The following is a 25,695-nucleotide window of genomic DNA, read 5'->3' as shown; positions in this document are numbered from 1 at the left end:
CTGTCACACCAAGTGCATTTAACCAGCAATAGTCTGTTCATTTTTTGGCCATATACAAAATCAGGGGCAAGCTGCGCCTGTCACCAAGTGCATTTAACCCTCAATGGTGTGGTTGTTTTTTGGCTAAAGCCTACATCAGGGTGAAGCTGTCACACCAAGTGCATTTAACCAGCAATAGTCTGTTCATTTTTTGGCCATATACAAAATCAGGGGCAAGCTGCGCCTGTCACCAAGTGCATTTAACCCTCAATGGTGTGGTTGTTTTTTGGCTAAAGCCTACATCAGGGTGAAGCTGTCACACCAAGTGCATTTAACCAGCAATAGTCTGTTCATTTTTTGGCCATATACAAAATCAGGGGCAAGCTGCGCCTGTCACCAAGTGCATTTAACCCTCAATGATGTGGTTGTTTTCTGGCTAAAGCCTACATCAGGGTGAAGCTGTCACACCAAGTGCATTTAACCAGCAATAGTCTGTTTATTTTTTGGCCATATACTACATCAGGGGCAAGCTGCGCCCGTCACCAAGTGCATTTAACCCTCAGTAGTGTGGTTGGTCAAGCTGTGACACCAAGTGCATTTAACCAGCAATAGTCTGTTCATTTTTTGGCCATATACTACATCAGGGGCAAGCTGCGCCCGTCACCAAGTGCATTTAACCAGCAATAGTGTGGTTATTTTTTGGCCATATCCCAGTCTAATTCTGTCACTAAATCCATACCGGTCACCCAGCGCCTAAATACTAGGCCTCAAATTTATATCCCGCTAAATCTCTCGTTACCGCTGTCCTGTTGTAGCTGGGAAAGTTATTTAGTGTCCGTCAAAGCACATTTTTTGTTCTGGGTTGAAGTACAATTCCCAATTTAGCAATTTCATAATTTAGTGGTTTCTGCTATATCAGAGCTATTTGAAATCTATCCCTAAAAGGGTATATAATATTCAAGGTGCACATTGGGTCATTCAGAATAACTTCACACACACCCGCTACTGTGTATTTTCAAGTCTAATTCTGTCACTAAACCCATACCTGTCACCCAGCGCCTAAATACTAGGCCTCAAATTTATATCCTGCTAAATCTCTCGTTACCGCTGTCCTGTTGTAGCTGGGAAAGTTATTTAGTGTCCGTCAAAGCACATTTTTTGTTCTGGGTTGAAGTACAATTCCCAATTTAGCAATTTCATAATTTAGTGGTTTCTGCTATATCAGAGCTATTTGAAATCTATCCCTAAAAGGGTATATAATATTCAAGGTGCACATTGGGTCATTCAGAATAACTTCACACACACCCGCTACTGTGTATTTTCAAGTCTAATTCTGTCACTAAACCCATACCTGTCACCCAGCGCCTAAATACTAGGCCTCAAATTTATATCCTGCTAAATCTCTCGTTACCGCTGTCCTGTTGTAGCTGGGAAAGTTATTTAGTGTCCGTCAAAGCACATTTTTTCTTCTGGGTTGAAATACAATTCCCAATTTAGCAATTTCATAATTTAGTGGTTTCTGCTATATCAGAGCTATTTGAAATCTATCCCTAAAAGGGTAGATCATATTGAAGGTGCACATAGGGTCATTCAGAATAACTTCACACACACCCGCTACTGTGTATTTCCAAGTCTAATTCTGTCACTAAACCCATACCTGTCACCCAGCGCCTAAATACTAGGCCTCAAATTTATATCCCGCTAAATCTCTCGTTACCGCTGTCCTGTTGTAGCTGGGAAAGTTATTTAGTGTCCGTCAAAGCACATTTTTTGTTCTGGGTTGAAGTACAATTCCCAATTTAGCAATTTCATAATTTAGTGGTTTCTGCTATATCAGAGCTATTTGAAATCTATCCCTAAAAGAGTATATAATATTCAAGGTGCACATTGTGTCATTCAGAATAACTTCACACACACCCGCTACTGTGTATTTCCAAGTCTAATTCTGTCACTAAACCCATACCTGTCACCCAGCGCCTAAATACTAGGCCTCAAATTTATATCCTGCTAAATCTCTCGTTAACGCTGTCCTGTTGTGGCTGGGAAAGTTATTTAGTGTCCGTCAAAGCACATTTTTTGTTCTGGGTTGAAATACAATTCCCAATTTAGCAATTTAAAAATTTAGTGGTTTCTGCTGTATCAGAGCTATTTGAAATCTATCCCTAAAAGGGTATATAATATTCAAGGTGCACATAGGGTCATTCAGAATAACTTCACACACCCGCTACTGTGCATTTCCAAGTCTAATTCTGTCACTAAACCCATACCTGTCACCCAGCGCCTAAATACTAGGCCTCAAATTCATATCCAGCTAAATCTGTCGTTAGTGCTGTAGCTGGGCGAGTTATTTAGTGTCCGTTCAAGCACATTTCTTGTTCTGGGTTGAAATACAATTCCCAATTTAGCAATTTCATAATTTAGTGGTTTCTGCTATATCAGAGCTATTTGAAATCTATCCCTAAAAGGGTATATAATATTCAAGGTGCACATAGGGTCATTCAGAATAACTTCACACACCCGCTACTGTGCATTTCCAAGTCTAATTCTGTCACTAAATCCATACCGGTCACCCAGCGCCTAAATACTAGGCCTCAAACGCAGCCGCCTGTCTACAGCCAATGTGGACAAGCTGACGTTCATAAAAATGAACCAGGCATGGATCCCACAGGATCTGTCCGTCCCTTGTCCAGATTAGACATTAACTACCTCCCCTTAACCATATATTATTGGACTCCAGGGCACTTCCTCATTCAATCCTATTTTTATTTTCATTTTACCATTATATTGCGAGGCTACCCAAAGTTGAATGAACCTCTCCTCTGTCTGGGTGCCGGGGCCTAAATATATGCCAATGGACTGTTCCAATGTTGGGTGACGTGAAGCCTGATTCTCTGCTATGACATGCAGACTAATTCTCTGCTGACATGAAGCCAGATCCTCTGTTACGGGACCTCTCTCCTCTGCCTGTGTGTGTGCTGGGCCTAAATTTATGAAAATGGACTCTTACAGTGGTGGGTGACGTGAAGCCTGATTCTCTGCTATGATATGAAGACTGATTCTCTGCTGACATGAAGCCAGATTGTCTGTTACGGGACCTCTCTCCTCTGCCTGGGTGCTGGGCCTAAATATATGCCAATGGACTGTTGCAGTGGTGGCTGACGTGAAGCCTCATTCTCTGCTATGACATGCAGACTGATTCTCTGCTGACATGAAGCCAGATTGTCTGTTACGGGACCTCTCTCCTCTGCCTGGGTGCTGGGTAGTGTTGAGCGCGAATATTCGAAAAGCAAATTTTTTTCGCGAATATCGCAACTTCGCGATTTCGCGAATATTTCGAATATAGTGCTATATATTCGTAAAAACGAATATTCGTTTTTTGTTTTCCCCCCCCCCCCCACAAAATTACAGTACACATATAATTGATTGTTTCCCAAAGGTCCAACAGCTCAGATCTTACTCACATTGCCTAGAAAGTGATTGAGGCGCGAATCTTCGTAAGGCGATGTTATTAGCGCACATGCGAATATCGGCACGTCCCAGAACAGAGGCAAAGGGCTTTGCATTCATACATTAGTGAATTGAGTTGCGAATCTTCGTAAGGCGATTTTATTAGCGCACATGCGAATATCGGCACGTCCCAGAACAGAGGCAAAGGGCTTTGCATTCATACATTAGTGAATTGAGTTGCGAATCTTCGTAAGGCGATTTTATTAGCGCACATGCGAATATCGGCACGTCCCAGAACAGAGGCAAAGGGCTTTGCATTCATACATTAGTGAATTGAGTTGCGAATCTTCGTAAGGCGATTTTATTAGCGCACATGCGAATATCTACACTTGTCCCAGAACAGAGGCAAAGGGCTTTGCATTCATACATTAGTGATTGAATTGAGCTGCGAATCTTCGTAAGGCGATTTTATTAACGCAAATGCAAATATCTACACTTGTCCCCAGAACAGAGAGGCAAAGGCCTGTGCATTCATATAGTATAGCACCATATTCGCGAATACGTAGAACTTCGTAAAATTCGATTTACGAATATTCGTATTTTTTATTTTACTTTCCACCTTACAGATTACATTGATCTGTACTCTGTCAACTACTGTCATCACCCCCCACTGTATCTCGATTGATTCCCAAAAGTCTCACATTCCCTAGAAAGTGATTGAGGTGCGAATCTTCGTAAGGCGATTTTATTAGCGCACATGCGAATATCTACACTTGTCCCAGAACAGAGGCAAAGGGCATTGCATTCATACATTAGTGATTGAATTGAGTTGCGAATCTTCGTAAGGCGATTTCATTAGCGCACATGTGAATTTTGCATAGCATATGTATTATGCGATGCGAAAATTCGAATTATCGCATATGCGAAATAATAACGAATTTGAATAATCGCGAATATTTTACGAATATTCTTTCGAATATTCACAAAATTTCGCGAATTCGAATATGGGACATACCGCTCAACACTAGTGCTGGGCCTAAATTTATGACAATGGACTGTTGCAGTGGTGGGTGACGTGAAGCCTGATTCTCTGCTATGACATGCAGACTGATTCTCTGCTGACATGAAGCCAGATTCTCTGTTACGGGACCTCTCTCCTCTGCCTGTGTGTGTGCTGGGCCTAAATATATGCCAATGGACTGTTGCAGTGGTGGCTGACGTGAAGCCTCATTCTCTGCTATGACATGCAGACTGATTCTCTGCTGACATGAAGCCATATTCTCTGTTACGGGACCTCTCTCCTCTGCCTGTGTGTGTGCTGGGCCTAAATATATGCCAATGGACTGTTGCAGTGGTGGCTGACGTGAAGCCTCATTCTCTGCTATGACATGCAGACTAATTCTCTGCTGACATGAAGACAGATTCTCTGTTACGGGACCTCCCTCCTCTGCCTGGGTGCTGGGCCTAAATATATGCCAATGGACTGTTGCAGTGGTGGCTGACGTGAAGCCTCATTCTCTGCTATGACATGCAGACTAATTCTCTGCTGACATGAAGACAGATTCTCTGTTACGGGACCTCTCTCCTCTGCCTGGGTGCCGGGGCCTAAATATCTGAGAATGGACTGTTCCAGTGGTGGGTGACGGGAAGCCAGATTCTCTGCTATGGAACCTCTCTCCAATTGATTTTGGTTAATTTTTATTTATTTAATTTTTATTTTAATTCATTTCCCTATCCACATTTGTTTGCAGGGGATTTACCTACATGTTGCTGCCTTTTGCAGCCCTCTAGCTCTTTCCTGGGCTGTTTTACAGCCTTTTTAGTGCCGAAAAGTTCGGGTCCCCATTGACTTCAATGGGGTTCGGGTTCGGGACGAAGTTCGGATCGGGTTCGGATCCCGAACCCGAACATTTCCGGGATGTTCGGCCGAACTTCTCGAACCCGAACATCCAGGTGTTCGCTCAACTCTAGGAAGAAACCACTAAATTTTTAAATTGCTAAATTGGGAATTGTATTTCAACCCAGAACAAAAAATGTGCTTTGACGACACTAAATAACTTTCCCAGCCACAACAGGACAGCGGTAACGAGAGATTTAGCGGGATATAAATTTGAGGCCTAGTATTTAGGCGCTGGGTGACCGGTATGGATTTAGTGACAGAATTAGACTGGGATATGGCCAAAAAATAACCACACTATTGCTGGTTAAATGCACTTGGTGACGGGCGCAGCTTGCCCCTGATGTAGTATATGGCCAAAAAATGAACAGACTATTGCTGGTTAAATGCACTTGGTGACGGGCGCAGCTTTCCCATGATTTAGTACATGGCCAAAAAATGAACAGACTATTGCTGGTTAAATGCACTTGGTGTGATAGCTTGACCAACCACACTACTGAGGGTTAAATGCACTTGGTGACGGGCGCAGCTTGCCCCTGATGTAGTATATGGCCAAAAAATAAACAGACTATTGCTGGTTAAATGCACTTGGTGTGACAGCTTCACCCTGATGTAGGCTTTAGCCAAAAAACAACCACACCATTGAGGGTTAAATGCACTTGGTGACAGGCGCAGCTTGCCCCTGAAGTAGTATATGGCCAAAAAATAAACAGACTATTGCTGGTTAAATGCACTTGGTGTGACAGCTTCACCCTGATGTAGGCTTTAGCCAAAAAACAAACTCACCATTGAGGGTTAAATGCACTTGGTGACAGGCGCAGCTTGCCCCTGATGTAGTATATGGCCAAAAAATAAACAGACTATTGCTGGTTAAATGCACTTGGTGTGACAGCTTCACCCTGATGTAGGCTTTAGCCAAAAAACAACCACACCATTGAGGGTTAAATGCACTTGGTCGCAGCTTGTGCTGGCGCACCACAAGACACAAAATGGCCGCCGATCACCCCAGAAAAATGTGACTGACAAACGGTCTGGGCAGCCTAAAAACAGTGAGCAATTAAGGATCAGCAGCTCTATGATCCACAGCTGCAGATCGATCAGTTAATCAAGTCCTTTGGAGGAGTTAATCTGCCTAATCTCGCCCTTCTGTCGCAGCCGCAACCTCTCCCTACGCTAATCAGAGCAGAGTGACGGGCGGCGCTATGTGACTCCAGCTTAAATAGAGGCTGGGTCACATGGTGCTCTGGCCAATCACAGCCATGCCAATAGTAGGCATGGCTGTGATGGCCTCTTGGGGCAAGTAGTATGACGCTTGTTGATTGGCTGCTTTGCAGCCTTTCAAAAAGCGCCAAGAAAGCGTCACAAAAGCGCCAAGAAAGCGACGAACACCGAACCCGAACCCGGACTTTTACGAAAATGTCCGGGTTCGGGTCCGTGTCACGGCACCCCAAAATTCGGTACGAACCCGAACTATACAGTTCGAGTTCGCTCATCCCTACTTAGAGCGTCTTCTTCTGTGTACCCAGAAAACAACATAGTCCTTTTGTTCAAGTCAGTCAATAGATGCCCAGCAGATAACGCAATTACAGCTGGCTTCCTTAGGTTGACAAAAGAGCTTCCCTTTCTGCAGAGATATCACAGCTAGGTGTGAAGACTACACCTGGGGGGAGCCATTTGGTGTCACTGCCATAAGGGTCTGTAAGCTAGCTTGCTGCAGACAGGCCGGCACCAAGGTTTCCCAGATTGCAACATGAATCTGAGATATGATTTTAACCTTTTTAAGAGAGACCATGCATCTTACGGACGTAAAAATTACATCATCGTGTCACTCAGAATTCACTGGACATGTACATATGACAAATATAACTCTAGGAGATGCCCAGATAAAGTTATGGTGTTACCCCATCATAAAACCAGTTATAATAGTAATATTTGGTATCCCTGAACTCCATATTTTGTGGGGAATGTGAATGTGTGCTTGTTATTTGTGTACAGCGGAGACATCCGACGATATGGCACATGCCATATTTCAGAACTGACATTCACCTCAGGAATACAGCCTGCCCAGCAGGCGGACTCTCAATTCCCCGCCTTGATTCTGGGACCCTTTTAACAAAGACCTAGAATCTGCTAAAGGAGTTCTCCACTTTTAACAACACCTGAAGAAGGTCTCAGCCAGAGAACCCGTGGGCTGTAGGCATATTACACTGGACAAAGGCTTCTTGGACTTTATCCCTGCAACGGACTATTTCACCAACGGACATCTTTTCTGCGGAAACTAAGTATTTTCTTTCTTTTCTCTCTTTTTGTTTATTGGACTATACTTTCCTTGATTATTGTGTTATAATTACTGTGCATCGTGATAATTTGTATTGTATATAGATATATAATAAATGACCTCCAAGTCATTTCTCTAGCCATATGCCTGTTTTCAAACACTGCAAAAACTTGCCCTAGCTTCTCCGAAGAGAAAGCTACTCGGTCCTGTTATCTAGATAGTGGGTTCCTTGCTCCCATAAATTGCAAGGTGGTGGCAGTTAAACTACCCTGTGTGTGGTTCCGGTCGCAGTTCGTCACACGCTTACTTGCGGTCAGTCGGCGGTCCACTCCCTGCGCTTTCAGCCTATCAACTGTACGGACTCAAGTTAGACTGTCGGTGTGCTGAAAGTGGCTGAGAGGCCTGTTTGTGGATTGACCACTAGGGGCGCTGTGACGGTTTCGTGACGTATTGTGGCCGCGGCGGTCGCAGTTCGTCACACCGCCTTCTCCCTTTTGCCACCCCAATGCCTCTTTTAGCCTGTTGCGCTGCTGCGGATTCCCCCGCCCCCTGTACTGCTGCCCACGCTCTGCTTGCCACCTTCCCAGGTTGGGTCAGTAATTTCATCGTCCACCACCTCCTCTTCCACTTCCTCACTCAGGTCATCCTCCTGACTTGTTGACCTAACAAGAACCTCACTTATTGATAACTGTGTCTCATCTTCATACACCTCGTGAAACACTAATTGCCGTTCCCCACCGTCATCTTCTTCTGACTGTGGATGCTCAAGAGTTTGGGAATCAGTGCACAAGATCTCCTCATGTCCCTCTTCAAGCGGGCTTGGCGAGAGGCCCAAAACAAGGAATGGCGATGAAAAGAGCTCCTCGGAATATCCGAGTGTGGGATAATTTGTTTGCCAAGACTCTCCATGGTGGTAGGTAGGAGGATCAGGGTGAGAATTCCATTGACCAGACTCTTGGCTACTGAGACTGGCCTTTGTGGAAGACAGGGTGGTGCTTAACCGACTGGAAGCATTATCTGCTGCAATCCAACTGACCACCTGGTCGCACTGGAGTGACTTCGAGAGTGGTGTCCTGCACCTCCCTGCAAACTGGGACATGAAGCTAGGTATCGTGGATGATTGTGTTTCTTGTGCTCTGGCAGCAGGCACAGTTTCACCGTGCCCAGGTCCACGGCCTCTGCGTGCACCATCAACAGCATAGCCACTTCCCCGTCCCTTACTGCTTGCCTTGAGATTATTAAATGATATATATGCTTGCAAGTATGTCACATGTACAGTAGCGCAGGTTTTGTAAGTGTATGCGCAAGTAAATTACACTGAATCTCACAGATATTTAGGATGCACAAACTTTATACAGGAGAGGTAGCGCAGGTAATGTCAGCAGCGGCCAAACAATTGCACTGAATGTCACAGATATTTAGGATGCGCAAATGTAACACAACAGATGTAGCAGATGTTGTGTCACTGTCAGCAGTGGCCAAAAAATTGCACACAGTTTAGCGCAAGTTGCGCTAATAATATATATGGCAGCCAGATAAAACAATAGTCCTTAAAAGGACTTTTGGGTCTCCAACACCTTTCAACACTAAACCCTGCCTATAAAATATACATATATATTCCTGTCCCTACACTGTCTGTCCCTTCTGCTGCAGCTCTCCCTGACTAAGACTGAGCCGAACCACAGCATTACAGTGAGTGCCAGTACCTTCCCGCATGTGTATTGGCTGCGTAGCAGCCAACAAACGTGCGGGAAGGAGACTCGATCATCTTGCTCGAGCACACGCAGTGTTCAGAACACCGCGATGTGCCGAGCATCGCAATGCTCGAGTCAAAATGGTGTTCGGCCGAGCATGCTCGCCCAACACTAGCTATCACTGCATATAACTGCAGAAGTGAAATGCATATATTTTTTTTTTCTGTACTGAAATAGGCCACTAAACTCTTTCACCACAAATAACTGCAACAGTGAAGTGCGTGTATATTTTTATTTTTGTACTAAAATAGGCCACTAAAGGCTTTTCAACACAGCACTTGCACCCCAATAACAAGAAGAAATTGCTGGAATGACAGAGCTGTATAATGGCTATTCGGATCCCCAAATAATCTTTTCCCTGCACTTGTAAATCGCTTTTCTTGCACTGTCCCTAGCGCCTTATGGCGTCTCTCCTTGCACTAAGATGCTGTGAAGTGATTCCTCCCTAGCCTTTCTCAGTTTTTTTTTTTCACAATGGGGTTTTTCCTATTGCCTTCTCACGTCTGTCCCTGCACTCAGAACTCTGGAAAATGTCTGAATCTAAGATGGCCGCTGTATTTATAGGGATGTGACATCACAGGGCTGACTGCTGATTGGCTGCATGCATGTCAATGCCTTCCCAGACTTCCTTTCTTCATGTCCTCACACGTGCAGCCGCCATTTTAGGAAAAATGGGATTCGTTATTACGAAGCAAGAGAAAATTTGCATTAGTTGTGAATTGAATTTTACCTGAAATTCGCATCGAATTCCACTTCGTCATCTTCGGTTCGCTCATCTCTAATATTTACATATATGAAGTGAGGATAAATGATGAAAGGTGTCTGAGCTGCTTGCTTCACTATGAGGTCACTATACCAGCCCCCGGGGGGGGAGGGGGGGTCTGTGCAGGGGGTACATAGGAATACATTTTATGTGATAGCCCTTTTATGACTTTGCAATGTCAGTGCTTAGAGGGGAGAATATCTGTGTACATAGAGCGTCAGATGGACCTTGCCTAAGGCTTGTTCCCCAATAAGAAAGGAGAACATCACAATAGCATGGACTGCTCAAGGGGACGGAATTTTATTTCTCAATATCCTACACAGTAAAAGGGTTTCTTGAAATCCACCAGATCTTGGGAAACCCCTGTATGTCTTTTAATGTCAACAGATACAGTCATTTCTAAGATGTCTATCTGTGGACAGATCTGTTTCAGCCGTTTAGGCATCATGAGCACAAAGTAGGAGGTTGATTAGTCCTGAGTGGGAAACCTTCTATGTGACATCTATGTGTCGTAATGGTGGAAACAGACAGGAGAAGTCTTCATGACAAGAAGCAGGTTTCTGTCATAAGGAAAATGGAGATGTATTTTTCCCATAATGCATTGCCTCATGTCTCTCTACTTCTCTCTAAGGAAAGCCAACATGCCAGTGAGACAATGTACATAATAAACATAATACCGCACACAGTCATATACCACATAAATGGGATATAAGGTCATACTTACCGCTCCACAGCTGAGATCCAATCAGAATTAAAGCAAAATAATAATCCAAGAAAAACAAATATTTTTTAAACTCCATTTTCTCAGCTATGTCGGTGCATTCTCTGGGACCTAGTGTAAAAAACATAAAAAAATGAAAATATATATATATCTACCGATAATTCTGTCTTTCTATCTATCTATTATCTATCTACAGTGAGGAACAGAAGTATTTGAACACCCTGCGATTTTGCAAGTTCTCCCACTTAGGCTACTTTCACACTAGTGGCACAGACCTCCAGCAGGCTGTTCTGTCGGGTGAACAGCCTGCCGATCCCTCCTGCCGCTAGTGAATGTGTGCCACCGGACTGCCGCTCAGTGCCCATTGACTATAATGGGGGCAGGGCGGAGTTCCGGTGGTGGCACGGCAGTGCACAGCGAGAGGCTGCTGGAATAAACGTTGGACATGTCGTAGTTTTATTCCGGCAGCCTCTCGCCGTGCGCTGCGATGCCTCCACCGGAACCCCGCCCCAATTAAAGTCAATGGGGACGGAGCAGCAGTCCGTGGGCACGCGGTCACTAGCAGCAGGACGGATCCAGCAGGCTGTTCACCCGATGGAACAGCCTGCCAGAGGTCTGTGCCGCTAGTGTGAAAGTAGCCTAAGTGGGAGAACTTGCAAAATCGCAGGGTGTTCAAATACTTCTGTTCCTCACTGTAGATAGATAGATAGATAGATAGATAGACAGAAAGACAAAAGTTAGTTTAAAAAGTTTCAAAAGTACACACGTGTTTAACCATCCAGAGAATAGATACAGCATTTGAACTCTCATTGAAAATGTGAACCACTAGTCCAAAATCCATGCCAGGGCATCTCCAGCCTCTTCAAATACATATTTTTTATGGGGCCCTATCTTGCCAGAGTTGCTGTCTGCCGGCCTGCATCCATCCATTATACCAATGCCCCCCTTATGCCACTTCTGTCCCCTAACTTCTATCATATTTGTATGGCTGCTGCTGCCTACATCATGCCACTGCTGCTGCCTGCCTACCATCATGTTCTATAAGGCTGCTGATGCCTCCATCATACCTCAGCTTCCATAATGCCACTGCCGCTGACATTTCTATATGGCTGCTGCTGCCTCCTTCATGCCGCTCCTGCTGCCATACCACTTCTGCTGACTGCCTACCATTGTTTTCAGTAAGGCTGCTGCTGCCTCTTTTATGCCACTGCAGCCATCATACCACTACTACTTGTTGCCTTCATGTTGACACTGATGCCACCTTCATGCCACTGCTGCTGTCTGCCTACCATTATGTTCCATATGCTTGCTATTGCCTCCATCGTGCCATTGCCGCCATAATGACACTGCTTCTGCCTGGCTGCCAACATGCAATATATGACTGCCACCAACGCCTCAGCTGCTGCTGCTCCTTGCTTCTAATCCCCTACTGCCCCTGCTATAAATGCTACACATAAGCCACTATAACCACTACCATTACCACTACTACTATTACTACTACTACCACTACTATTACTACTACTACTGCTACTACTACTACTATTACTACTACTACTACTACTACTACTACTATCACCCATAGACAGCCAATCTACTGCCATGTACGCTCCATGCAATGCTGCTTCTGCTGCTGCCGCTACTATTGCAGCGACGTGCCACTGATTCCCTGGCCTTTCCACATTCACACTGCACTGCTGCTGCTCCCATTTGCGGAACGGAATTGCGGACCCATTCATTTCTATGGGGTGGCACGACGTGTGGCCCCGATCCGGAATTGAGGACCCACACTTCCGGGTCAGCAATTCCGATCCTGAAAAAAAAAAAGAACGTCCTCCTATTCTTGTCCGCAATAGCGGACAAGAATAGGCATATTCTCTTAGTTCCGGCAATGTGCGGTCCGCAAAACACACACGGATGTGTGAATGGACCCTTAAAAGGGACGGAGGGAATTCCTTTAGGCTTGTTCACAAATAGCCACTTTGTCTTCTGATAATTAACGTTTGTGTGTGTCATATAGACTGGCATTCTGACCCTGTCAAGGTATCATTTTTAGATGCTTGGTTCCCCAACAAGGCACTTTAAAAAAATCCTTTATCTCATAGCACTGTATGTGTTTAAATATCATATGTCTTCGATAAGGAGAAATTTTTGGAAACTTTGGAATATGAAAAAGCATAACACATGTGCCGGTGCGGAGTGTTTTTAAACGCAGTCAAACATGCATTTACCCACAGCTATGCATATTAGGGTCACTCAGATATCATTTACTACTGCTGTGATTGCATCCAAGAGCATAGGGAGGGGGAGAGAAAGCATAAATTCATTTAAAAAAATGAACAAAAAGAGACAACATGTTTTCCTAAAAATTCAGAGTACTAGGAGACTAAAGGGTGTTATCTATCTATAGGGTCTATCATCTATCTATCTATCTATCTATCTATCTATCTATCTTCTATTATCTATCTATCTTCTATTATCTATCTATCTATCATATACAGTACAGACCAAAAGTTTGGACACACCTTCTCATTCAAAGAGTTTTCTTTATTTTCATGACTATGAAAATTGTAGATTCACACTGAAGGCATCAAAACTATGAATTAACACATGTGGAATTATATACATAACAAAAAAGTGTGAAACAACTGAAAATATGTCATATTCTAGGTTCTTCAAAGTAGCCACCTTTTGCTTTGATTACTGCTTTGCACACTCTTGGCATTCTCTTGATGAGCTTCAAGAGGTAGTCACCTGAAATGGTCTTCCAACAGTCTTGAAGGAGTTCCCAGAGATGCTTAGCACTTGTTGGCCCTTTTGCCTTCACTCTGCGGTCCAGCTCACCCCAAACCATCTCGATTGGGTTCAGGTCCGGTGACTGTGGAGGCCAGGTCATCTGGCGCAGCACCCCATCACTCTCCTTCATGGTCAAATAGCCCTTACACAGCCTGGAGGTGTGTTTGGGGTCATTGTCCTGTTGAAAAATAAATGATGGTCCAACTAAACGCAAACCGGATGGAATAGCATGCCGCTGCAAGATGCTGTGGTAGCCATGCTGGTTCAGTATGCCTTCAATTTTGAATAAATCCCCAACAGTGTCACCAGCAAAGCACCCCCACACCATCACACCTCCTCCTCCATGCTTCACGGTGGGAACCAGGCATGTAGAGTCCATCCGTTCACCTTTTCTGCATCGCACAAAGACACGGTGGTTGGAACCAAAGATCTCAAATTTGGACTCATCAGACCAAAGCACAGATTTCCACTGGTCTAATGTCCATTCCTTGTGTTCTTTAGCCCAAACAGTCTCTTCTGCTTGTTGCCTGTCCTTAGCAGTGGTTTCCTAGCAGATATTCTACCATGAAGGCCTGATTCACACAGTCTCCTCTTAACAGTTGTTCTAGAGGTGTGTCTGCTGCTAGAACTCTGTGTGGCATTGACCTGGTCTCTAATCTGAGCTGCTGTTAACCTGTGATTTCTGAGGCTGGTGACTCGATGAACTTATCCTCCGCAGCAGAGGTGACTCTTGGTCTTCCTTTCCTGGGGCGGTCCGCATGTGAGCCAGTTTCTTTGTAGCGCTTGATGGTTTTTGTGACTGCACTTGGGGACACTTTCAAAGTTTTCCCAATTTTTCGGACTGACTGACCTTCATTTCTTAAAGTAATGATGGCCACTCGTTTTTCTTTACTTAGCTGCTTTTTTCTTGCCATAATACAAATTCTAACAGTCTATTCAGTAGGACTATCAGCTGTGTATCCACCTGACTTCTCCACAACGCAACTGATGGTCCCAACCCCATTTATAAGGCAAGAAATCCCACTTATTAAACCTGACAGGGCACACCTGTGAAGTGAAAACCATTTCAGGTGACTACCTCTTGAAGCTCATCAAGAGAATGCCAAGAGTGTGCAAAGCAGTAATCAAAGCAAAAGGTGGCTACTTTGAAGAACCTAGAATATGACATATTTTCAGTTGTTTCACACTTGTTTGTTATGTATATAATTCCACATGTGTTAATTCATAGTTTTGATGCCTTCAGTGTGAATCTACAATTTTCATAGTCATGAAAATAAAGAAAACTCTTTGAATAAGAAGGTGTGTCCAAACTTTTGGTCTGTACTGTATATATTGGATATTTCAAATTAGGTGTGCTGATGAAGTAGTTTGCCCTCATCCCTGGTATATCCGACCATGTGAATCCTATAATGCAGGTGGTTAACCAGTTGTAAATATTTTAGTTTAGCATTTTTCTAATTTTCCTTTTTTCTCTTTCATTTATAGTGTCCCATCTATTCGGTGATCAAGATTGATGACTTGCCGGGGGAACTGCCTACTATTTTTTGAATTGATATGTTTTTGTATGTTTTGTTTATGTTCTTAAACATTATGACTCCTTTTATGTTTCCTTGAGGAATCAATTGTTTCTTTTATCATTTTATTCTTTTTTTTTTCTTAGTATATTCCATTGGGCTTGGACACACCATACTGAGACGACAAAATGTAGGGAATGGTAAGTGGAGGGCTGTATGGTGAAGCCTCCCGCTGTTGTGTGCGGGTGATTCCCTATTGCCACCCCTTGGGCGCAGGTACATTCTTCTCGGTGTGTGTTATATGCACCCCTTGCCCCCACCCCATCGTGGGTATCTCTTCTAATACTCATATATTTACAGGAGAACCCTGTTTCACCCCATATTGAGATCCCAATTGGATGGGTGATTTTAGGTTACTATCATTTATGTTGTTGCGTTTGGTGTGCCTTCTTGGCAGCCTTCACATAAAGTGCACCTGTCGTTCATGCGCCCATGATCTGCCCTATCTGCCCGTTATAGTTATGGCCTCTTGGCAACCTCTGCACATTGTGCGCATGCTGCGCATGCACTATGGTTTGCTGGGGTCCTCTTCGCTTCCTCTTGGCAACTAGGGATTAACATGGTTCCTGGTAAAGAACGCAGTAGTATGACGCGTTTTTTTTATTACTGGCCTATCCCTGATGAGTCACCTCCCTCTGGACACTATATAGACATGATTTATTCATGTGTATGACATTTTATTAATTGGTCAATTAAATGTATTTTATATTTATATGTTTGTTGATAACAATGTCACGTCTGCACAATCATCTATATTATTACTGGGTATAATCATGATCTATTGATGACAACACTTTATCTTATATTTATGTGTATATTATTGATTATTGATTGGTTATGCCATGCACCTGCACTTTATGTTTATATATCACATGATCACTATCACTAGTTGCTTGAGAGGCTCCAGTGTGGAGCCGAAACGTCGCGTCCTGCATGGGTGGATAAACTTTTCATTTTTTCACTTTGAGAGTGCTGCCTGATTTGCTATTTTTTGCATTATTGGGTGATTGTCTTGTCCCTTTTGGGCTTGCACCTCTGACTACTTTGTTATCCTGTGCTGCCATTTTCCTATAGCTATCTATCTATAGTGTTGGGCGCGAATATTCGAATTGCGGATTTTAATTGCAAATATTGCCACTTTGAGAATTTGCGAAGATTTAGAATTTAGTTTTAGATATTCTAGATTTTTTTTTCATCAGTAACCTCCCTTCTTGCTTGTGGGCCAAGGAGAAGGCTGCAATATCTCTGTCTGAGCTTAGCAACATCCCTAGCAACCAATAGGAAAGTTGCCTACCCCTTACTATATAAGAACCTCCCCCAGCAGCCATTTTTCTATAGATTTATGAAGCTCTGAGAGATAGAGCAGTGACATTGCTGTGCTCTGTGCTTTACTGTTTAATTACATTAGATAGTTAGTTAGTTAGTTAGTTAGTTAGTAGCATTAGGTTCCAGTGCAGGGTGTTAGGCAGTGTGATAGGTTCTGCTGTCCATACATACATACACACTGCTGGGATGTCACAAGTTCACAACAATACTTAGTGCACCAATCAGAAATATGTAGCCAGACCTGATAAAATGTGAAGTTGCACGTATTACGCCAAACTATGCGCATCATTAGTGCCGATTTCACAATTGCAAATATATTGGAGCACTCTATCTGCATATTAAAGGGCTTCTGTCACCCCACTAAACTAATATTATTATTTTTTTGTGTACTTATAATCCCTATCCTGCGATATTGCCATACATTATGTTATTAATAATTTTTGTTCAGTAGATTTAGCAAAAAACATACTTTTAAGATATGCTAATTACCTGTCTACCAGCAAGTAGGGCGTCTACTTGCTGGTAGCCGCCGCAAAAAACCGCCCCCTCCTTCTGTTGATTGACAGGGCCAGCCACGATCTCCTCCTCTTCCGGCCGGCCCTGTCAGCATTTCAAAAATCGCGCCTGTGTTGATTCGGCGCAGGCGCTCTGAGATAAGGAGGCTCGTCTCCTCAGCACTCCCTCAGTGCGCCTGCGCCGATGACCTCACCGAAAGAGAAGACGTCATCGGCGCAGGCGCACTGAGGGAGTGCTGAGGAGGCGAGCCTCCTTATCTCAGAGCGCCTGCGCCGAATCAACACAGGCGCGCAATTTTTGAAATGCTGACAGGGCCGGCCGGAAGAGGAGGAGATCGTGGCTGGCCCTGTCAATCAACAGAAGGAGGGGGCGGTTTTTTGCGGCAGCTACCAGCAAGTAGACGCCCTACTTGCTGGTAGACAGGTAATTAGCATATCTTAAAAGTATGTTTTTTGCTAAATCTACTGAACAAAAATTATTAATAACATAATGTATGGCAATATCGCAGGATAGGGATTATAAGTACACAAAAAAATAATAATAATATTAGTTTAGTGGGGTGACAGAAGCTCTTTAACCACTTCAGCCCCGCTAGCTGAAACCCCCTTAATGACCAGGCCACTTTTTACACTTCTGCACTACCTTTTACCTCCTTTTCTTCTCACTAATAGAGCTTTCATTTGGTGGTATTTCATTGCTGCTGACATTTTTACTTTTTTTGTTATTAATCGAAATGTAACGATTTTTTTGAGAAAAAAATTACATTTTTCACTTTCAGTTGTAAAATTTAGCAAAAAAAAACGACATCCATATATAAATTTTTCGCAAAATTGATTGTTCTACATGTCTTTGATAAAAAAAAAATGTTTGGGCAAAAAAAAAATGGTTTGAGTAAAAGTTATAGCATTTACAAACTATGGTACAAAAATGTGAATTTCCGCTTTTTGAAACAGCTCTGACTTTCTGAGCACCTGTCATGATTCCTGAGGTTCTACAATGCCCAAACAGTAGAAAACCCCCACAAATGACCCCATTTCGGAAAGTAGACAACCTAAGGTATTCGCTGATGGGCATAGTGAGTTCATAGAACTTTTTATTTTTTGTCACAAGTTAGCGGAAAATGATGATTTTTTTTTCTGATTTTTTTTTTCTTACAAAGTCTCATATTCCACTAACTTGTGACAAAAAATAAAAACTTCCATGAACTCACTATGCACATCACAAAATACCTTGGGGTGTCTTCTTTCCAAAATGGGGTCACTTGTGGCGTAGTTATACTGCCCTGGCAATTTAGGGGCCCAGATGTGTGAGAAGAAGTTTGCAATCAAAATCTATAAAAAATGACCGGTGAAATCCGAAAGGTGCACTTTGGAATGTGGGTCCCTTTGCCCACCTTGGCTGCAAAAAAGTGTGACACATCTGGTATCGACATACTCAGGAGAAGTTGGGGAATGTGTTTTGGGGTGTCATTTTACATATACCCATGCTGGGTGAGAGAAATATCTTGGCAAAAGACAACTTTTCCAATTTTTTTATACAAAGTTGGCATTTGACCAAGATATTTATCTCACCCAGCATGGGTATATGTAAAATGACACCGCAAAACACATTCCCCAACTTCTCCTGAGTACGGCGATACCACATGTGTGACACTTTTTTGCAGCCAAGGTGGGCAAAGGGGCACATATTCCAAAGTGCAGCTTTCGGATTTCGCAGGCAATTTTTTACAGATTTTGATTGCAAACTACTTCTCACACATATGGGCCCCTAAATTGCCAGGGCAGTATAACTACCCCACAAGTGACCCCATTTTGGAAAGAAGACACCCCAAGGTATTCCGTAAGGGGCATGGCAAGTTCCTAGAATGTTTTATTTTTTGTCACAAGTTAGTGGAATATGAGACTTTGTAAGAAAAAAAAAAATTTAAAAAAAAATCATAATTTTTCGCTAACTTGTGACAGAAAATAAAAAATTCTAGGAACTCGCCATGCCCCTCACGGAATACCTTGGAGTGTCTTCTTTCCAAAATGGGGTCACTTGTGGGGTAGTTATACTGCCCTGGAATTCTAGGGGCCCTAATGTGTGGTAAGTAGTTTGAAATCAAAATGTGTAAAAAATGCCCGGTGAAATCCGAAAGGTGCTCTTTGGAATGTGTGCCCCTTTGCCCACCTAGGCGGCAAAAAAGTGTCACACATCTGGTATCGCCGTACTCAGGAGAAGTTGGGGAATGTGTTTTGGGGTGTCATTTTACATATAACCATGCTGGGTGAGAGAAATATCTTGGCAAAAGACAACTTTTCCCATTTTTTTTATACAAAGTTGGCATTTGACCAAGATATTATCTCACCCAGCATGGGTATATGTAAAATCACACCCCAAAACACATTGCCCAACTTCTCCTGAGTACGGCGATACCACATGTGTGACACTTTTTTGCAGCCTAGATGCGCAAAGGTGCCCAAATTCCTTTTAGGAGGGCATTTTTAGACATTTGGATCCCAGACTTCTTCTCATGCTTTCGGGCCCCTAAAAAGCCAGGGAAGTATAAATACCCCACATGTGACCCCACTTTGGAAAGAAGACACCCCAAGGTATTCAATGAGGGGCATGGCGAGTTCATAGAGTTTTATTTTTTTGGGCACAAGTTAGCGGAAATTGATATTTTTTTTGTATTATCTCACAAAGTCTCCCTTTCTGCTAACTTGGGACAAAAATTTCAATCTTTCATGGACTCAATATGCCCCTCACGGAATACCTTGGGGTGTCTTCTTTCCGAAATGGGGTCACATGTGGGGTATTTATACTGCCCTGGCATTTTAGGGGCCCTAAAGCGTCAGAAGAAGTCTGGAATATAAATGTCTAAAAATTTTTACGCATTTGGATTCCGTGAGGAGTATGGCGAGTTCATGTGAGATTTTATTTTTTGACACAAGTTAGTGGAATATGAGACTTAGTAAGAAAAAACAAAAACAAAAACAATTTCCGCTAACTTGGGCCAAAAAAAATGTCTGAATGGAGCCTTACAGGGGGGTGATCAATGACAGGGGGGTGATCAATGACAGGGGGGGTGATCAATGACAGGGGGTGATCAGGGAGTGTATATGAGGTGATCACCCCCCTGTCATTGATCACCCCCTGTAAGGCTCCATTCAGACGTCTGTATGATTTTTACGGATCCACGGATACATGGATCGGATCCGCAAAACGCATACGGACGTCTGAATGGAGCCTTACAGGGGGGTGATCACCCCATATAGACTCCCTGTTCACCCCCCTGTCATTGATCACCCCCCTGTAAGGCTCCATTCAGACGTCTGTATGATTTTTACGGATCCACGGATACATGGATCGGATCCGCAAAACACATACGGACATCTGAATGGAGCCTTACAGGGGAGTGATCAATGACAGGGGGGTGATCAATGACAGGCGGGTGATCACCCATATAGATTCCCTGATCACCCCCTGTCATTGATCACCCCCCTGTCATTGATCACCCCCCTGTCATTGATCACTCCCCTGTAAGGCTCCATTCAGACGTCCGTATGATTTTTACGGATCCACGGATACATGGATCGGATCCGCCAAACACATACGGACGTCTGAATGGAGCCTTACAGGGGGGTGATCAATGACAGGGGGGTGATCAATGACAGGGGGTGATCAGGGAATCTATATGGGTGATCACCCCCCTGTCATTGATCACCCCCCTGTAAGGCTCCATTCAGACGTCCGTATGTGTTTGGCGGATCCGATCCATGTATCCGTGGATCCGTAAAAATCATACGGACATCTGAATGGAGCCTTACAGGGGAGTGATTAATGACAGGGGGGTGATCAATGACAGGGGGTGATCAGGGAATCTATATGGGTGATCACCCGCCTGTCATTGATCACCCCCCTGTCATTGATCACCCCCCTGTAAGGCTCCATTCAGATGTCCGTATGTGTTTTGCGGATCCGATCCATGTATCCGTGGATCTGTAAAAATCATACGGACATCTGAATGGAGCCTGACAGGTGGGTGATCAATGACAGGGGGGTGATCAGGGAGTCTATATGGGGTGATCAGTGGTCCATAAGGGGTTAATAAGTGACAGGGGGGGGGTGTAGTGTAGTGTAGTGTTTTGTGGTACTTTACACAGCTACCTGTGTCCTCTGGTGGTCGATCCAAACAAAAGGGACCACCAGAGGACCAGGTAGCAGGTATATTAGACTCTGTTATCAAAACAGCGTCTAATATACCTGTTAGGGGTTAAAAAAAATCACATCTCCAGCCTGCCAGCGAACGATCGCCGCTGGCAGGCTGGAGATCCACTCGCTCACCTTCCGTTCCTGTTAGCGCGCGCCTGTGTGCGCGCGTTCACAGGAAATCACGGCTCTCGCGAGATGACGCGTATATGCGTGACTCTGCGCAGAGCTGCCGCCTCCGGACCGCAGATCTGCGTTAGGCAGTCCGGAGGCGGTTAAGCTATTGTAATGTTCTGCCGTGCCAACCATTTTCTCCAGTCTCAGGAAACTTCTAGCAGCTTGAAAAATGTAGAAACAGTGACCCACGCCTGTACTGCGCGCGCAATATGTGCATATTACTTTGCCGATTTTTGCAATCTTTTGCAAATCGTGAAATATCGCAAATTTGAATATTGCCCCTGCCGCTCATCTCTATCTCTCTATCTATCTATCTATCTCATATCTATCATCTATCTATTATCTATCTATCTATCTATCTATCTATCTATCTCATTGTGTGGGGGCCAATCCTCCCTGTCATTAAAGCTTTACTCTGCTGTGTTGGGGGACTGGCGGGCACGGCTAGACTCTGTATTTGGGGACAAATGCAGTGTGGCTGGTGCTGCCTACGGCCACAACTGGTGGCATTTAGCAATGTCAGCAGATGTTGATGCAGGAATAGCTGCAGGAATTTAGTCTGCAACTCACGTTGTCAGTCAATAATAATGATTACTTAATTGAGATGTATTTCTCTGCTATCCGGGAATTGCGGATGTGGAGATAGGTTACTATATTAGGGTGATGGGGGTTATCTTTATCTTCCTATAAAACAAATGGAGACATAGATCCTGCAAAAGGTTTGTCAAGAAAATACAGGACCTTAGTCATGTGATGGTTGCTGTAGCAACGTTTACAAATAGGCCTCGTGTGATCTCAGCATTCTGGTCACCTGATCCTCCGGTCAGTTGACCTGTTGATCAGGTGACACATCCGCTCATAGAAGACTGCCTACACCAGGAGGATTTGTGGAAGCAACGCGGCGCAGGCGCAGTTATTTTCTACACCACGCCAGATCTCCATGTGTTGCTCGGATGCGAAAAAGGTTACAAACGTTCAACTATTGTTTTTAATTATTTTATTTATCAGATCAACTGGGTGTTAATGAATGTCTTAAAGAGGACCTTTCACTAGTTTAAAAAGTAAAAACTAACTATATCAGTGGGCAGAGCGGCGCCCAGGGGTCCCCCTGCACTTACTAGTATGTCTGGGCGCCGCTCCGTTCGCCCGGTATAGGCTCCGGTGTCTGCAGCTCCCTCTGTTGTACTGGGCAGAATTTTTGTAGGAGGCGTGTCCCTTGCTGCAGCGCTGGCCAATCGCAGCGCACAGTTCATAGCCTGTGAGTCCCAGGCTATGAGCTGTGCGCTACGATTGGCCAGCGCTGCAGCAAGGGACACGCCTAATACAAAAACCCCGCCCAGTACAAAAGAAGGAGCTGCAGACACCGGAGCCTATACCGGGCGAACGGAGCGGCGCCCAGACATACTAGTAAGTGCAGGGGGACCCCAGGGCGCCGCTCTGCCCACTGATATAGTTCGTTTTTACTTTTTAAACTAGTGAAAGGTCCTCTTTAATCATCATGAAATATGACTTATGGTCTCTTATATACATGCACTATTGAGGATACATACATTTAGGTCACTTATACGTTCAGTATGGGCTTCACTTGTTTTGGAATCTTGTATAATTGGATTTTGAGATATACTTTTATGAATGTTATCACTTTTTGTACTTAATTATGTTATTGATTAATTGACACGGAACATGCGATATATATGCTGAGTGCACTCCTTTTCTGTATCACTGCTTGAAAAAGGTTCCAGTGCGCGAACCGAAACGTTGCTATTGGTGAATAAACTACACGCTTTTACTGAAGGAAGTGCCGTGGATTTTCTGGGATTATTGGTATTGGAAGCTTGGATCTCTTCATCAGCCACTGGCACCCGCCATCATAGAATACTGCTGTGCTGTTCACACTTTCTTGAAACACATCTATCTATCAATCTATGGAGGTATCACTGTTTTCCTGTACTATATAGAATGAATTTCTCCTAGTCCCAGTCTCTGTTGTAATGTTACCTTGTAATGAATGGACGGGGTAAGCATGTCTCCTTATTGTCTGTCATGTATTTGTGTAAAAGATAAGTTGTTATCTCTCGGGTAACATCTCACATATTAGATAAATTATAATAAATATTATTTTCATGAGATTGGAACTAAAATCAAAATACAATTTCAGGTAAAAAAACATCAGAGCTTAATTTCTCCCAATCTGCCCGACTCTGTGTCTCATTGTGTGAGATTTTTACCATTTCAAAAAAAGACGATGTAACATCTAGATGAGGTATTTACATACACTTTATGTGGGTGATAGATTTTTGCTTCAAATTAAAGAGGCACAATTTGGTTCATTTATCGGAATCTTCTTAACCCCTTCTTTTCCCCATTATACCCATCTTTACCGTGGTGTCTCCTCAGGTCTCCTTTACCATCATTTATGAGACATATTTTTTGTGTCTCCTTACAATTTATGATCAATATCAGGACATTATATACAATGACTATACAACACAGCGCACACACTGGATGATATAAGGGAACTACACAATACTAGTAGTCAGTAGATACAGACTTATATGACATCGGCTGGGTGATATGCAGCTGATAGATCTCTATCTACAATTAATGAACGGTTACTTACATGTTAAGTCCTCCGAGTACACAACTCTTCTGTCCACATCAGGCATTTGAGGAAGTTACTTGGTTATTTCCCAAAATGTGCAATATCCGTTTATTTTTATTTTTTTATTTTTTTCATTTAAATACATGATAAACACATCCAATTAGGGACTTGCTTTACCTACAAATGCTGGGCATTGAAAGCCATGCCCACTCCTTCTGGGCCATCTCCCGACTCTGTAAAGCCACAACCCTTGTTGCAAGCAGAAGAGGAAAAAAAAAAATGCAAAGACATGAATGAGCTGTGCAGGACCCGAAATGCATCTCTTACCCTCAGTTAGTGACAGAGAACTATGTTTTATGGCTCTTGTGACTAACTGGGGCTGAGAGAAACCTCAGTCAGACAATTTGCTGCGGTCTGATCGTGGAGCTACTGAAAAGGAGGGCATCCCTGCATCTGTCCAGGCCCTGCTCCAGATGGAGGACAGGGAGCCAGAAAACCGGATCTGGATCATGGGGCACATTTATTAAGACCAGTGTTTTCTTAATAAAGACCCTGAGCTAGCAGTGGATCCGCCACAGTTATGAAGAGGTGCAGCTTCCAAGCTGTCTTACATTTAGACCATTTTCTATGCCTAAAACAGGCATAGAAAATGATGAATGAGACGGACCATGCCCTTCCCACCCACAATTTTAGACCTGGCGTGAGCGGGGCGAATTCGCAGATAGCTAACCATTGTGTCGCTATGTGCAACTGAAATACGCCAATTTTAGGCATGTTTCAGCTTGGTAAATGACCCTCATGTCTCCGCTTTAGAACTAGCGCAGAACACAATAGACCAGTCAATATCCTCAAACCTGATTGGCTGTCAGGCTGACTTCTCAGCATTGTGTTTAAGCCCACCAGCCAGGATCATGCAATCAGTGCCGGAGTGGGGTGCCTAGGGCCCACCAGTAAAATTCCCTCTGGGTGTCACATGCATATGCTACCTGCCCACGCCATCCAGTCTTTTATATGGACATAGGCAATGTACTGCATAGCATTAGTGTTCGAGTAGAACACTTTGGGATGCTTGGGTGCTCTTCAGAGCACCCAAGCACAATGGAAGTCCCTGAGCATTATACCTGGCACCCCCTGCTCTGAAGAAGAGAGGGTGCCAGGTCCCACTCAAGTCTATGCCGAAGATCGCTGTACAGTGAGGATATCCCCCAGTGTGAGTCCGCCGGCTTAGGAGTCTCTGCTCTGACTCCATATATAGCTATGTCCATATATGGCTTTAGTCCCGTGTATTTAAGTCTAATTTAGCCTCTATTTCTGAAAATTTTCTGCTGGGATTTGAACTCACAACCTTCTACATTAGAGGCAATGACCTTAGCCATTTAGCTATAAAGCTGAATGATAAACTGATTCAGAAATACTCATAGTGGTTTGTAATGTAGTAAGTATTCCTATACAGCAGAAGTATCATTTCATATTTCACTGCAGGTTAACATGTAGCTGTATAGTGTAGTGGTTAAGGTCCTTGGCTCTAATATAGAAGGTTGTGACTTCAAGTCCCAGCAGAAATAGAGAATAATTTATATATTTTATATTTTTTTAGTAATTGTAAAAAATGTATAGCACAAAATAAATGTGCAATTGCAAAAAAAAAAATATATATATATAATATATGTATACAGT

General features: G+C 43.6%; 1 protein-coding gene across 2 annotated transcripts in view; it reads right to left on the bottom strand.

The window, feature by feature from the left end:
* Nucleotides 1-24,079, bottom strand: part of LOC122932342 (sialic acid-binding Ig-like lectin 12) — a 159,195-nt gene extending 135,116 nt beyond the window's left edge. Inside the window, exons 1-2 of one of the 2 annotated variants that reach the window (XM_044286703.1) lie at nt 24,037-24,079; nt 10,843-10,950 (exon numbers count right to left, since the gene is read on the bottom strand). In XM_044286703.1, the coding sequence (XP_044142638.1) occupies nt 10,843-10,918 (76 nt within the window). In that variant the 5' untranslated portion in view covers nt 10,919-10,950; nt 24,037-24,079. Of the gene's footprint in view, nt 1-10,842; nt 10,951-23,414; nt 23,435-24,036 lie in introns of those variants that run through there. The other variant, XM_044286713.1, reaches the window with a different exon arrangement.
* Nucleotides 24,080-25,695: the final 1,616 nt, after the last annotated feature.

This window comes from Bufo gargarizans, chromosome 1, assembly GCF_014858855.1.
Source record: "Bufo gargarizans isolate SCDJY-AF-19 chromosome 1, ASM1485885v1, whole genome shotgun sequence".
In the NCBI taxonomy this organism is placed as follows: Eukaryota; Metazoa; Chordata; class Amphibia; order Anura; family Bufonidae; genus Bufo; species Bufo gargarizans.
The sequence above is the reverse complement of the archived record's forward strand: the minus strand, read 5'-3'. Positions and strand labels throughout refer to the sequence as shown.